General features: G+C 37.5%; 1 protein-coding gene across 2 annotated transcripts in view; it reads left to right on the forward strand.

Moving 5' to 3' along the window:
• The first annotated feature begins 489 nt into the window (after positions 1 to 489).
• Positions 490 to 13,837, forward strand: part of SLC7A11 (solute carrier family 7 member 11) — a 73,166-nt gene continuing 59,818 nt past the window's right edge. The window contains exons 1-3 of one of the 2 annotated variants that reach the window (XM_044912617.1): positions 490 to 800; positions 4,553 to 4,679; positions 8,678 to 8,793. In XM_044912617.1, the coding sequence (XP_044768552.1) occupies positions 524 to 800; positions 4,553 to 4,679; positions 8,678 to 8,793 (520 nt within the window). In that variant the 5' untranslated portion in view covers positions 490 to 523. The remainder of the gene's footprint in view (positions 801 to 4,552; positions 4,680 to 8,677; positions 8,794 to 13,837) is intronic. The other variant, XM_021679343.1, reaches the window with a different exon arrangement.

The following is a 13,837-nucleotide window of genomic DNA, read 5'->3' on the forward strand; positions in this document are numbered from 1 at the left end:
CTTGATTGGTTAAGATCCCTTTTAAGTGTGTGCTTTGTTCTCTGAAAAGCTTAGGTCAGTTGAGCAACATGCTGCTAATTTTTTTTTTTTTTTTTTTAAGAGCTGAGTAATGCTGGAGCCTTCTCATGTGGCTGATGCAAACCTGGAGAATTTGCATCATCATTAAGCTGGAATAAGTTGGTGTGACAGGCAGGAGCTTAAATACCAGCCCCTGAGGAAGCTGAGCTGGTCTGTAATCATAGGGCAGTAACAGCGGCTGCAGCGGCAGAGGTAGTCCGAGGAGGCGGAGGAACGAGAGAGCACCATGAACACACAGGTGTTTCTGAGGGGTAATTAGATAGCTGTGGAGGAGAAAATACACCTTTGAGTTCTTACCTGTGAACACAATAGCACTGAGCGAGACAGTCTGAAAGCCAAGAGGAAGAGGTTTGGTCAGTCACACCAAGAGACACCAAAGTTGAAAGTTTGGGGTTTTAAATTTTTTTTTTTTTCCTCTGTTTCATTTTTCCCGTGTGCCACTACAATGGTCAGAAAGCCTGTGGTGTCCACCATCTCCAGTGGAGGTTACCTGCAGGGGAATGTTAATGGGAAGCTGCCTTCCCTGGGTGGCAAGGAGCCACCTGGGCAGGAGAAAGTGGTGCTGAAGAAGAAAATCACTTTGCTGAGGGGCATCTCCATCATCATTGGCACCATCATTGGAGCAGGAATCTTCATCTCTCCCAAGGGCGTGCTCCAGAACACGGGCAGCGTGGGCATGTCTCTGGTTATCTGGACAGTCTGTGGGGTCCTGTCACTATTTGGTGAGTGCAGCTTCTTCTCTGGGGTATGTCTGCGGCGCTGGGCAGTTTGCTGTCTGGGAAAGCAAAGGGTAATTTTTAAGGAGTGAATGAACGGCGCAGGCTACACCAGATTTTCTGATTTTTGTTTAAGTGTGCGAACTACCCAAACACGGTGTTCACTCTTGGCAGGAACCTGAATTCCATCAAGTTGCTTCCTGCAGCCCGCACTCCCTTTTCCTGACTAAGACAGACTGTTTTCTGACTTTCCCTGTGGCCATGAGAGCAAAAGCTAACTGTGATGACCAAGTAAAGTACATGTGAACTTTCTGTACCAGGCAGTTTGCTTAGTTACGTATGTTTGAGGCATCTTGGCAGCCAGCACGCTGAATGAAACACCTGTGAAGTGAAACCCGGCGTGGCCTATTTAGGCACAGAACTGAGCAGTCAGCAGAAGCGTTACGGTGTTTTTATTGCCAAAACAAACCAGGCGGGATGGGGTGCAGTCTTTTTCTTTTTAACTTTTGAACTTCGCGTGCTTGTCAGTTCCTAATATTTTCTCAAAAGGCCTTGCCATGATACCATGTGTGGTGGCACATAACTCGATTCCTGTGATAAGTGGGAATATTGCAAGGGTCTGAGCATATTTCAATTTTTTTTTTCAATCTTCCATCTCTCCCTAACACCTGTAAACTCTTGCAATATAAATAGGAAAACTGGAATTGGGTGTTAGTTTGCCGTGCTTGCCAGATCTGTTTCCTTCATTTATAGTTCACTTGGTCTTCAGGGACATGGATAACGTGTCCACCTCTCCACTGAGTCAATCTGAACAGAACTACTAGTAGAAGCGTGATGATACAATTTTGCTTCAAAATCTACATCTCTTTTATTGATTTGATGTTAATAGCAAAGAGGTAATAAATGCCTTTCATGGGGTGGGCAGATTACTAGAAAGCTACCTGAGTTAGTTATAAAGGTGACAAAAACTGGTGGAGGGTCAAAAAAATTAAATTTTGCTTACACTATGCAGTAAGTGTCTAAGATATATTTGCTCTTTTGTGGCAACTAGTGTGTTTTAATTCTAAAAGGCTCTACTAACACAAAGCTTTGTCCTAACTCTAGGACTAAGTCTTAATTCTTGGTCCTACGCGTACCAATCCATTCATTCTTAAGGCCTTGTGATGTTTTAATGCATTCCTTTGGGTATTCATCTAGAGAACACAAATTTCCATTAGTAGGAAGAAGGTATTTCAAGGAAAACTTGTTAAAACAAAGCCTTAGTATAGAAAGATCTATAGAAGATTATTTTTGGGTTTTTAAAAGAGTTTGTGGTATTCTGTATGGTTCTGGCATGTACATTTATAGACAAAGAGAAACCTAATTGTTGCTCTTCTTAAATGACTTTGTGCACCCTCAGTCTTTAATCTACAAATACTTGGTAAATTGAGAATACATCAATGTCTAGTAGGAAAAACCATAACCAATTTCCTGGACTTTTTGTACTTGTATACATGCAGCTCCCACTGTGTGATTTGATGTGTGTACACAATAAAAGGTTATTCAGATATAGTAAAATGGATTGGGCTGAGGACTGAACTAGTTAAAATGCTATCGTGCTATGAAAATATGGTTCTGTGTAAGTATATCAACTCAAGCAGACGCAGAGGGAAAAAAAATTAAAAGGACTAGCTAAGATTACACTTGAGTTTATATTCTTTGATTACTAATCACAGGGAGCATGCTCCTGTATTAATCTACTTATCTGTATTTACATTTTATTTGTCATTTAAGTTCCTAGGAGCTTTTTGACAGGAGTGCCTTCCTAACAGGAAGCAAAGCAAAATGTAAGGAAAACAAATCCTTTTTCTTAAAACTCTAGAACTCTGGGACTAAGGGTAAAGAATCTGTATATTTGGTTTACAATTTTTTTTTTTTTTAAAGCCAGGGTCAATACATGGATTTTTACATCCTGTTTTGAACTTTTTTCATCTGGGTAAAATGGTTATGGCGCTTGAGACTTTTAAATGAAAATCTCATTCCTCCAGAACTCAATTTAAACCTAGGGCAACCATCCTGGAGTTTCAGCAAAGCATACACAGGTCTGGGTATTGATTCTCTGGCAATAAATTCTGAGGTACTTGAGACTTTCCAATAACATTTTATATTGGAAGATTTTATGTACAGACTACCAACATGGCGACTGGTTTCCAAGAGTGAATTGCAGCTAGTTACAGTTAGTTACAAATAGGCAAGCTATATTAGTGATCCCCAAATATCAATCTGCTTACCAGTTACTTTAAAATCATCTGTACAAATTTTAAAATAATAGATTTCTTTGGATCCCTCTATTGGAGATCTGGACTCACTTGGTAGAGAACAGGTGTGGGGTATGGCCTTAGAGTCTGTTCTTTGTGTGTATTTAAGTAAGAAATTTACTTCCAGGTGATTCTGATACAGAGCTAGGTTCAGGAATAGGATAAATGATACTAAGATTTCACTGAATATCCAAATTTTACTCCTCTTGGACAGTTCTGCCTGAAGCTTTTCTGATCAGTAATAATTTCCCACACTTTTAGTCTCTGAAGTAGCTCTGCCAACAATTGTGTTACATTTGAGTACTTTGCAGTATGAACAGCATTTTTCACGTAGTACCAAGATGTATTTTTCATTTTCCTGATAGTTAATTGCTCAAATTAGTAAGTATATTTCGTGAGGCGTTCTCTTGTATCAGGCCCGGTACTGTCCTTGGTGCCCATTATCACATGGGTACACACAACTCTCTTATGAGGTGAGAACTGAGATCTCCATCTTACAAAGGAAGAAACGTAGGTTTGGGGAGGTTACATGACTTGCTCAGGTCCATGTGAATTGTATTGCTAAATGTTGAAATTGCTAACTGTTTAAAATTAATTTTACCTAATATACATAAATTATAGCATCTTTTTTTTTAAAGATTTTTTATTTATTTATTTGAGACAGAGAGAATGAGAGAGAGAGAGCACATGAGAGGGGGGAGGGTCAGAGGCAGAAGCAGTCTCCCCGCCGAGCAGGGAGCCCGATGCGGGACTCGATCCAGGGACTCCCGGATCATGACCTGAGCCGAAGGCAGTCGCCCAACCAACTGAGCCACCCAGGCGCCCTAGCATCTCTTTTTAAACAGTATGTTATTTCAACTACCCAGAAGTGTGAACTTCAAAAAAATCCAAGAAAACCTTTTTTAGAAATAGAATATTGGAGTCAAAATTCATTTTGTTGACAGACCATGTCCTACAAATTAAGTGAGGTCTTGCAAGGCCTAGAGTCTATACTTTTCTGAAGAACAAATAAACCTTGTTAATTTTGATGTGCAACAGAAATATCATTTATTATAAGGATTCTTAATATTATGAGGTCAATTTGAGATAATTCCTTGTCCTGGTGTGTAGTTCCTTTAAAAATAGATTAGCATTATTGGCATCTATCTTCTCTTTTCCTCAGGTTTGAGATTAAAAATTCTTAATAATATGATACTACTTTAGAAGTTTGTCTTTACCATTTCAAGTAAGATTACATTGTTTGAATATAATGAACTAGTTCTCAAATATGAGGAAGTTATAAGGAGAATTTGGTGGCTTCTAACAATCAGATGACTGTTTCTTCTCCTGAAATGAGGACCTCATTCAGACGAAATGATGTAGTAACATCTCATGTAACATAAACATTATTGTATCAATTCTTCTATTGGATGACTTGGTAATATTTTAACTCTGTACCTTTTTATTATGTACATTTCACAGGCGCCTTGTCCTATGCTGAATTGGGAACAAGTATAAAGAAATCTGGTGGACATTATACATATATTCTGGAAGTCTTTGGCCCATTACCAGCTTTTGTACGAGTCTGGGTAGAACTGCTCATAGTACGGTAAGAGCATAGATAAAAAAAATATTAAGGAAAAATAAATCCATTCATTACACCCTCTTTGAATCATCTTAATTATTTTTATTTTTATTTTTTTAAGATTTTATTTATTTATTTGAAAGAGAGAGAATGAGAGACAGAGAGCATGAGAGGGAGGAGGGTGAGAGGGAGAAGCAGACTCCCTGCCGAGCAGGGAGCCTGATGCGGGACTCGATCCCGGGACTCCAGGATCATGACCTGAGCCGAAGGCAGTCGCTTAACCAACTGAGCCACCCAGGCGCCCTGAATCATCTTAATTATTTTTAATGGATTAGAACTATGCATGTCACGTGACTATGTTGTAAACAGTCTATTTCAGGGTTTGAAGTCTGTATGAAATACCTCTGTCAATTAATGTTTTTAACCCAGTTTTGTCACTCGTAGGACTTCTCTGTCCATGCCAGACTTTTAAAGTTACTGATTTTCTTTGCTGTTCAATTATTCTCTGACATTTCTAGAAAATATGTTGACCTGAAAGGATACAAAGCATGAAAATCTACCTTGATAAATCATACCTTTTGACTGGCCAGACAAAATTAAGTGTTATGCTAGTAGTTGGGGTTTTTCTTCTTGTAGATTACATCGTCATTTAACTTTACTCAGTTGTCGTGACCAGGAAACTTCTGTGCCTAACAATTTAATGTGTCACTGAGTTTACTACTTTACAAAAAACAAAACAAAACAAAGCTCGAGTGACTCACTTCCTCTTGTTAGGCAAATCAGTGAACTATAGTTGTGAAAAAAAATTTTATTGCTGTAAGATATGTTCTCCTTTCTAATTGGCTTGGCTTAAAATCAAACCAAATAGTGCTAAGTCACTCTGAATAGCAAATTTCCTTTACCTTTGTGGGAAATCTGTGATGTCATATGAGAAGTGTAGAGTATCACAGTTCCTTAAGGCTAACTGCTACCATAAAATGTGACTGGCACATTCTGATTGCAGAGTTCAACAGAAATAACTGGAGAAACTTGCTCTTACTATAAACTTATCAGACATACGCAGCTGAGAGCTCCTGTGAGCTTTTATCCTAATGTTTTTCTAACAAGGAGCTTCGAGTAGTATTTACTTCTGTAAGTCTGTTCTCATTTTAAACAATTCTGCATTATTTTAAACTTGTTATAATGAAATAATGAGAAAAGTATTTTGGTCCTTTTCTAAAATCTGGGATTTGCCTGGGATGTACCTTCTGATCTTTTTTGATTTATTTGAATATTACTCTTCAAAGGTTAACCTAAATCCTATCTTGTCCACAGTTCATTTCCTGTTCACCCTAGTTTATATTTCTTTTCTCTCTTAATTCTTCTGAAAAAAGGCAGTCTCTCCTTATTTGACATTCAACACGATATCTTGTAGTCTCAGTATTTCCAGGTGTCTATGTTCTGTTTCCCCTATCAGAAATGCAGGCATTTTAAGTACATAAGACCAACTCTCACACTTTTTGAAACCATTATACTTCTTAATCAGTGTCCTGAGTATCGCAGATAGTAAATTCTTTTTGAGCAGCAATATTAAATTCTTTTGAATAATTTAATTATTTTTGACTGAAAGTTTAAGGTTATAATATTTTGAATACAACATTCTCAGCACTCAGATGAGGATACTACTTATTTAGAGTGCTGGCCTGTTAGGATGGTGGGAGCCTGATAGAGCTGCACTTGAATCCCTCTTCAGCTATGTATTTGTTGCATGGCTTTGGCTGATTGCTTGGCATTATAACGAACATGATCACTCTTTTCACAGTAGCACAGAGACAGTGCTCATTCACTTATTTATTCATTCCTTAAACAGCTACTGAGTGGCAAATGGTAAGTTAAAGAGATCTAAAGTGGAAGGAGCCACAATTCCTGTTCCCACGTAGCACATAATTAAACATTAGTTAACTGCAAGAGAGCTGCTTCATGGTGTGTGTGTGTGTGTGTGTGTGTGTGTATGTGTACTGACAGAGGAAAATACCCAGATATATTCTAGAAGCTTTTTTCGAAGGGTTCATATACTCCTTTGTAATAAGGGACTCACATTGCTTGGCTGGTCTTCCAAATAAGCAGAGTGATAAATGATTTGAGGATTGACAAGATACCTAGGTACTTTAATATTTCTCATCTGTTAACAACACCCATGGTGTCTAAATACTTAAAATGATGCTTCATACTTATCAGGAATAATCTGTAGGACACAGATTTCAAGAAAATAAATATCATACATCAGTACATAGCAGGGGTCATTAGATTGAATTCACATATTAACAATATATTCAAATGTTTATTGGGTTTCTACTTATGACAGATACTATACTAAACACTGGGGATAAAATAGTGATTAAGATGGACAGAGTCTGGAATTCATGGAGCTCAGGGTCACACGAGGGAAATAGTGATCAATCAAGAAATCACATCGTGAAGATAAAGTTGCTACGGTGATAAGCACCGTGAAAGGGAAGCCATGAGACCAAGTGAACGAGTGTACTTACTCATGGAGCTCTCACCCAATCAGAAGGTTAAAGGAATTTCCTTGAGCAAAAAAAGATTGAACAAAGATATGGGTATAAAAAAATGTCAGTGAGGGGCGCCTGGGTGGCTCAGTCGTTAAGCGTCTGCCTTCGGCTCAGGTCATGATCCCAGGGTCCTGGGATCGAGCCCCGCATCGGGCTCCCTGCTCGGCGGGAGGCCTGCTTCTCCCTCTCCCACTCCCCCTGCTTGTGTTCTGTCTCTCGCTCTCTCTCTCTCTGTCAAATAAATAAATAAAATCTTTAAAAAAAAAAATGTCAGTGAGTTGCAGGAGCTCCTGGCAAAGGGTATTCATCTCCTTCTAGTGGGAAGAAGCAAACCAAGAGGAAGGGAACGCTTAGACCAGATGGAGCCGTAACTGAAGGATTTTGCATATCCTGAGCATGTTTTGAAAGCACTAAAATGACGTGATCAGATTTTAATTTATACATTAAAAATTTGCAAATGATGAAGAATAGGAAAAATCATCTTTTGGGAGTGGAAGAGGAGAGGGTCTTTAGGAAAAGAAGAAAATCAAAAAAATCTATGGTGCTATTACAAGCAGGCTAATGTTGGAACATAACGGTGGTTGGTTTTCTGACAGTGTAGGGATTTAGCATGGGTGCTGAGTAACTATGAGAAGAGAAGCTGAAAGCGAAGATTGGCATGAGAAATTAGATAATTCCATGAACTTGCCTGTGTATTTAAAGAAGATGCATTCGTATAGAAATATATTTAAAGGCACATGCAATTTTCTCATAGAGATATTTGAAGAATTAAAGTAGAATGGTTTGTTACCTATTTTACTATAGACCTGAACTTATTTAATTTTCTTATCTTATGCATGTTTTCTCAATTGTATAAAATCACAGCAACATTTTTATTTTTCAACTTATACTTCGCATCTAAATGTTTATGAAATTAAAAATAATCACTGGGCTCTTCAAGTTTTTGTCTGTATTGGAAAAATAAGAAGAATATAATGTCAAGGACAAAAGCATATATTTGCAATGAACAATTATTAATAATAGTTTTTGAAGTTGGATTTTGTATTCATTTTCCTGACCATGCCCTGACTCAATAGTTCTGTGTCCTTAACCCGTTTGTGCTGTGACTGGAGTTTAGTTGTTGACTTATTGAGAAGATGCTTCTTGTAAAGCTCAGCTCTGTTAGGATCTCGAATAATAAACTACATTTTTTAAGAAAAAAAAAAGTCAAATCTAGGAGAGCAGGGTCAAAACTGATATCACCCAGTTTTGCTTCCATGGATAGGGGATGTTTAAACTGGCCACCAAAATTATAGGCCATATTTTACTTGGATTGTCTGTGACAACCTAAGCAAATATGAAGTTTGGAAAATTATAGGCTTTTGTATTTAACATGTTCTTGTTGTTGAATAACATTACCTCAAGGTAGAGTAAGTTTAGTGAAGGTGCTATTTGTTTTTTCCTTTGTTAACCTAATTTTTTCTTTTCCAGCCCTGCAGCCACCGCTGTGATTTCTCTGGCTTTTGGACGCTACATTCTGGAACCATTATTTATTCAATGTGAAATTCCTGAACTTGCGATCAAGCTCGTTACAGCTGTGGGCATAAGTGAGTATCGTAGGTATAAATATGAAAAGGAAAAAAAAAAAAGCAAAAGTGATTGATGACAAAGTTTCTATGGACTTTTTTTGCATGATGGGACTGCTCTCCACATCCTGCTTTTGGCTTCAGTTCCTTGCCAAATTTGTGTTGGAAAATAAAGAAAAGAAGAAGGATTCAGAGTAATCCCTGGCATCACGTTACATGCCAGTTTTGCATTGGATTAATAGATATGATGTCTAACCTTTTGATGTAGGTAAACAAAAACCACCATGTTAGTAAAATAGTACAAGAAAAGAGAATTTCACAGATGAAAACCCAATTATTTTATGGATTTTTGAATTAGAAATTATCCTTCCTCACTGACAATATGTTGAATGATAACTCACTTATCCTTATGTGTTGGGTGTGTATGTTGTGTTCATACATTTTATAGTGTTAGCAGAATGTCACTTTCAGTGTTATAGTTTTAGCTGCCCATTGATGGTCATGATAAAAGTCTTTTAATATGTGATTATTAGTAGCACTTCTCAGATTAGGTCTCCAAATTAGGAATTTGTTCATTTTTATCAATGTGCACAAATACTAGACTTTTTTTAAAGAAATAAAAAAGAGGAAAATACACAGCATTACATAAGTGATATGAAGCCAAACCTTTGGATATTATGGGAAACAACTTAATTCTAGATGCTAATTGAATCAGTTCTAAGAATTAATATGACCACATTTGATTAAGTTTGAACTATTTGTAAATAGTAAATGACACAGGAGTAGCTGAATTGCATACTCACGAAAAAAAATTCAGTTATGCATGGCAAAAGTATTTCAGTAGAACAACGAAGGGAACAATGCACATTCGCCAGTAGAGAGGTGAGTGCTTTGTTTGCAGGAAAGAGTTAGGAATTACACATAAAAGTATCTCTAGTGTAGATACATATATTTTTTTTTTTTTTTAAAGATTTTATTTATTTATTTGCGAGAGAGAGAATGAGAGACAGAGAGCATGAGAGGGAGGAGGGTCAGAGGGAGAAGCAGACTCCCTGCCGAGCAGGGAGCCCGATGCGGGACTCGATCCGGGGACTCCAGGATCATGACCTGAGCCGAAGGCAGTCGCTTAACCAACTGAGCCACCCAGGCGCCCTAGATACATATATTTTTGAACTTAGGTTCATTCTGGATTTGCTGCTTTATTCACCAAACATGCACACGCTATTATTCTATGAAATGTTTGAAGAAAGACAAAGAAAAATACTCGAAGTAGAGATTTCTGAGTTCTGGAGAGGTAATGGCAAACTTAACTCATCATACTCTTAACACACGCTACAGATGTGAGACTCAGGGACAAATCACTGAACCTTCCCACACCTCATTATTCTTACCTGTAAATCCTGCGGAGTCTCATCAGGTGTCCTGTGAGGATTAAATGATATTAATGGAGACAATGTATGTATAGTGTTTGGGGTAATGCCTGCAATTTATTAAGAACAAATTGCAAATGGTAGCTATTTATACTCTTGGGGGAAAGCATCATTTGAAATTCCCATGAGACCAAGGGTCCTTCCATTGCTATATTTCCAGACCTTCATGTAGCTCCTTGTGTGGTATTTGTGTTCACTAAATATTTGTTGACTCGCTGATTTTATGAGAGAGGTCTACGAATTTTTCCCTAGCAGAAAAATCTTGTTGAACCTGGAGGATTACACATCTTCAGTTTTCTCAGGCAGTAGGACAATGGTGGTAAATGAAACAGAGTTTGTTCAATGTGATCTTCAGATCTAATACCATGAGCTTTGGTGGGATGAACTATCTTAGCATAGTAGTTACAGCTTAGGCTCTGAAGGCAAACAGCCTGGAATTGAAACTTATTGTGACAATTTCTTAGGTGATTTGGAGCTAAATATTAAACCTGCTTAAGCATTACTTTTATTTATTGGTAAAATATCTGTGAAAAGATAATCTGTCTTGGATGGCTGCAGAAAGATGAAATCACGTCAGGTTTTTAAGGCCTTTAGCAAAGTGCCTTGCTTGTAGAAAGTTCTTGATAAATGTGGTGTCCCACTAAGGGATTGGACTAACAGCCAGTATTATAACCGTTACATTCTTGTCCCTCGAATGACTGAGGCAGACTCATACCACAATTATTATATTCGAAAAGAAGACAGAGGTAATGTTTTTGAGAGATTTGTAAATTTACAATAGAAGTTTTAAAAGCTATCTCTTGTGTAGGCACGCGTATTTCTCAACTTAATTAAAAGAATTAGCAAACTTTCAGTAGATTTTATGCAAACATTTACAAGTCTGCAAATATTGCCTGCTTTGGACTTCAAATGAGGTGGATAATCATGACATACTACTACATCCAAGAGTCTGGATGACTCTTTTTCTTATCCCAGTGCTGTTAAACTTTTTGAAGGGAAAATTTGTATTTTGTAGGAGAAAATGGAAACTGTTCAAACCAAAATTTTAACGCAATTGTAGGTAAGGCCAGTTATGGTTTACCAAACTCCTATGGTAGAGATTGGTGATAGAAGAGTTCACAAAGCCTGAGTAAATCTTGGGTGAACCTAGACATTTTCTTCATTTTTGCCGTTAGTTATAGCATTAGCTTACAAATTTTGATGTTCCATTTGCAAGCTTGAGATTCTGAGGAAGTGCATTCCTATAATCAGAAGCACTGAAAGAGGAAACAAGGTATTGTTATGACTCAGTGGTAGGTCATGCAAATCAGTGGCCTAACTGGGAAAGTGAGACTCTTCTTTTAAAAGAATTTAGCTTTAATGCAGCAACAGGGTGGATATGGAGATGCAGAAGGAGAAATCTGCCCAGGGGCAAATCTCTCCTATTCTGCATTGTTGAAAGTGAGTATCCATGATTTTCTGCCTGCGAAGGGTGGAAGTTTAGTGAGATGTAGAAAACAGAATTTAATTGCATGAATTGCTTCCCTGTATACCTTGGGGGAAGGAAACAGTTTGTGATAGTTTGAAATCTCTAGTTCAAGTGTAGGAGAAGTGCAAACGTGAAGGATCTTGTTAGAATCGAGTCACAGAAAAAAAGGAATTTCAAGTTTTGTGAAATGTTAACCAACCATTTGAGAAATGATAGTGGGGTGGGAGTGGGGAGTTACTAAATGCTAATTTTATCTGCCCTTTGTTGAAAGTACTCGATTTCATTTCTGTCAATTTGATAAAGATGAAAAGTTTTTGCTTATCCAAACTCCTGTCCATTTGGGTAAACATGCTAGGCACAGGGAAGTCCAGCTGGGAAATCTTACACATTCACATGAGGTGCTCTCCTCTAGTCCACTCTGAACATCACACCCATGCAACGCCAGCAAGTTTCCCTGTCCATGGAGCTTTGGCAAGGATTGAAGGATGTTCGATCTGTAAAATGATATCCAGTCTTTCGTTCTGGTCTTCTGAAATTCTTACCTATATAGTATATACTTAAATGGCAGAATATTATAATAAAAATACTTTCTTCAAAATATGAAATCTCATCCCAGATCCATTCCTAACAATCTCCGAGTCTCATTTCCTTCCTCACTTAGTGTGTGTATAGATGAGTAAAGGACCCCACCCTGCTTCTCATACTTGGTGGGAATAATTAGAAGAAGCAAAGAAAATAACACTTGTGACTGCATTATAAGAAAAAATTAGCCAGTTCCATTCCATATCACTGTACTTTCTTTTCCCAAACTATTTTCCTGGCATCATTGAATTACATGAAAGAAAATCAAGGATCAGTTCTGGGCTAGCATTTCAAATACAGCATGTGGAGTGGTTTTGCGTAAATATTCTGAAGTCTGGCTCTATCGTACCTAAATTACCAAGACAATGTATTCTTAGGTAGATATACGTGGTATTGAAATATATAAGCACTGAAAATCAATAACCATATCCTTCAGGAGGATGACAAGTAAAATGTAGGATCAAAGTATCCTGAAATCCTAGCCAAGATAAACATGAACCTTAACAGAGAAGCAGAGCCACTAGGAGTTTGAAAGAACTAGGTATACTAGTGAGATCACGTGTGTCTTTTGAGCTACTTCCTCATTGTTACTTGTGAGGTAGGCGTAAAAGTGTGGACCCTGAAGTCAGTTTACCTAGGCTCCAGTTTATCTTTACGCTTACCTGTGTGAACATAAGCCTGTTAAATACTATCCCAACTTTCAGCTGCCCATCTGGAAAATAAAGCCAATGATGGTGACCCCCATCATAGAGAGATGAGGATTAGATAACATTAACCATGTAAAGTCTTTGTACATGCCTGCCATATGATATTAGTTTACAATTATTTAATGTTTACCAATTTTATTCTCAATATCGAGATCCTAGATATAGACTGTCTCTCCTTTTAAAAAATGTTTATGGCTAGACGCGTTTATCTTCTCTGAAATCAATACATCCATACATGCTAACAAAGAAAAAGGTAACCCAGGCAGCTGTTATAAAAAACTGTGGAATGATCGACTTTAACTCACCACATGGCATACCTACAGCATCCATATATTTTATCAATTTAGCATGAAGAAGTCAGAAGTAAGAAACCAGAGAGAACCTGAACCTGGGAGAAAAACCAATATATCCAGGCTCAGTAATCTTACTCAGCAAATCCGAAGATGGACTTGAATTATAGAAGTGCAGAAAGAAACACTTGCCAGTCCTTCACATTTCCCTAAACATACTCTTTAGAAACAGCTCCCTTCAAATATGTATTTCTTATCTCCAAGATTTATACATATAGCTTTCATGGCTGTGTTTCAGTTCTTAGAAAACTGCCCTATAAATAAGTAAATAAAAATTATATGTCCCTGTTTTTTCATTTCGGTAAGGAAAAAAAGCCAAAATTGACATAGTTTCTAATGTGTGACATTTGCAATTATTATTCAAAGGGAATAAAGCTAGTTGGGACCACAGAACTTACTCAGATTTCCTTTATTACAATGTGGGTAGATCATCTATAAAAATCAAAGTAAATATTATTTGTTGCAGAAACTCAGAAAGCTCTTGCGTTTAGCCCCTTTTCAATATTGTTGGATAAGCAACATATGTAG

This window comes from Neomonachus schauinslandi, chromosome 2 (assembly GCF_002201575.2).
Source record: "Neomonachus schauinslandi chromosome 2, ASM220157v2, whole genome shotgun sequence".
NCBI classification, from domain to species: Eukaryota; Metazoa; Chordata; class Mammalia; order Carnivora; family Phocidae; genus Neomonachus; species Neomonachus schauinslandi.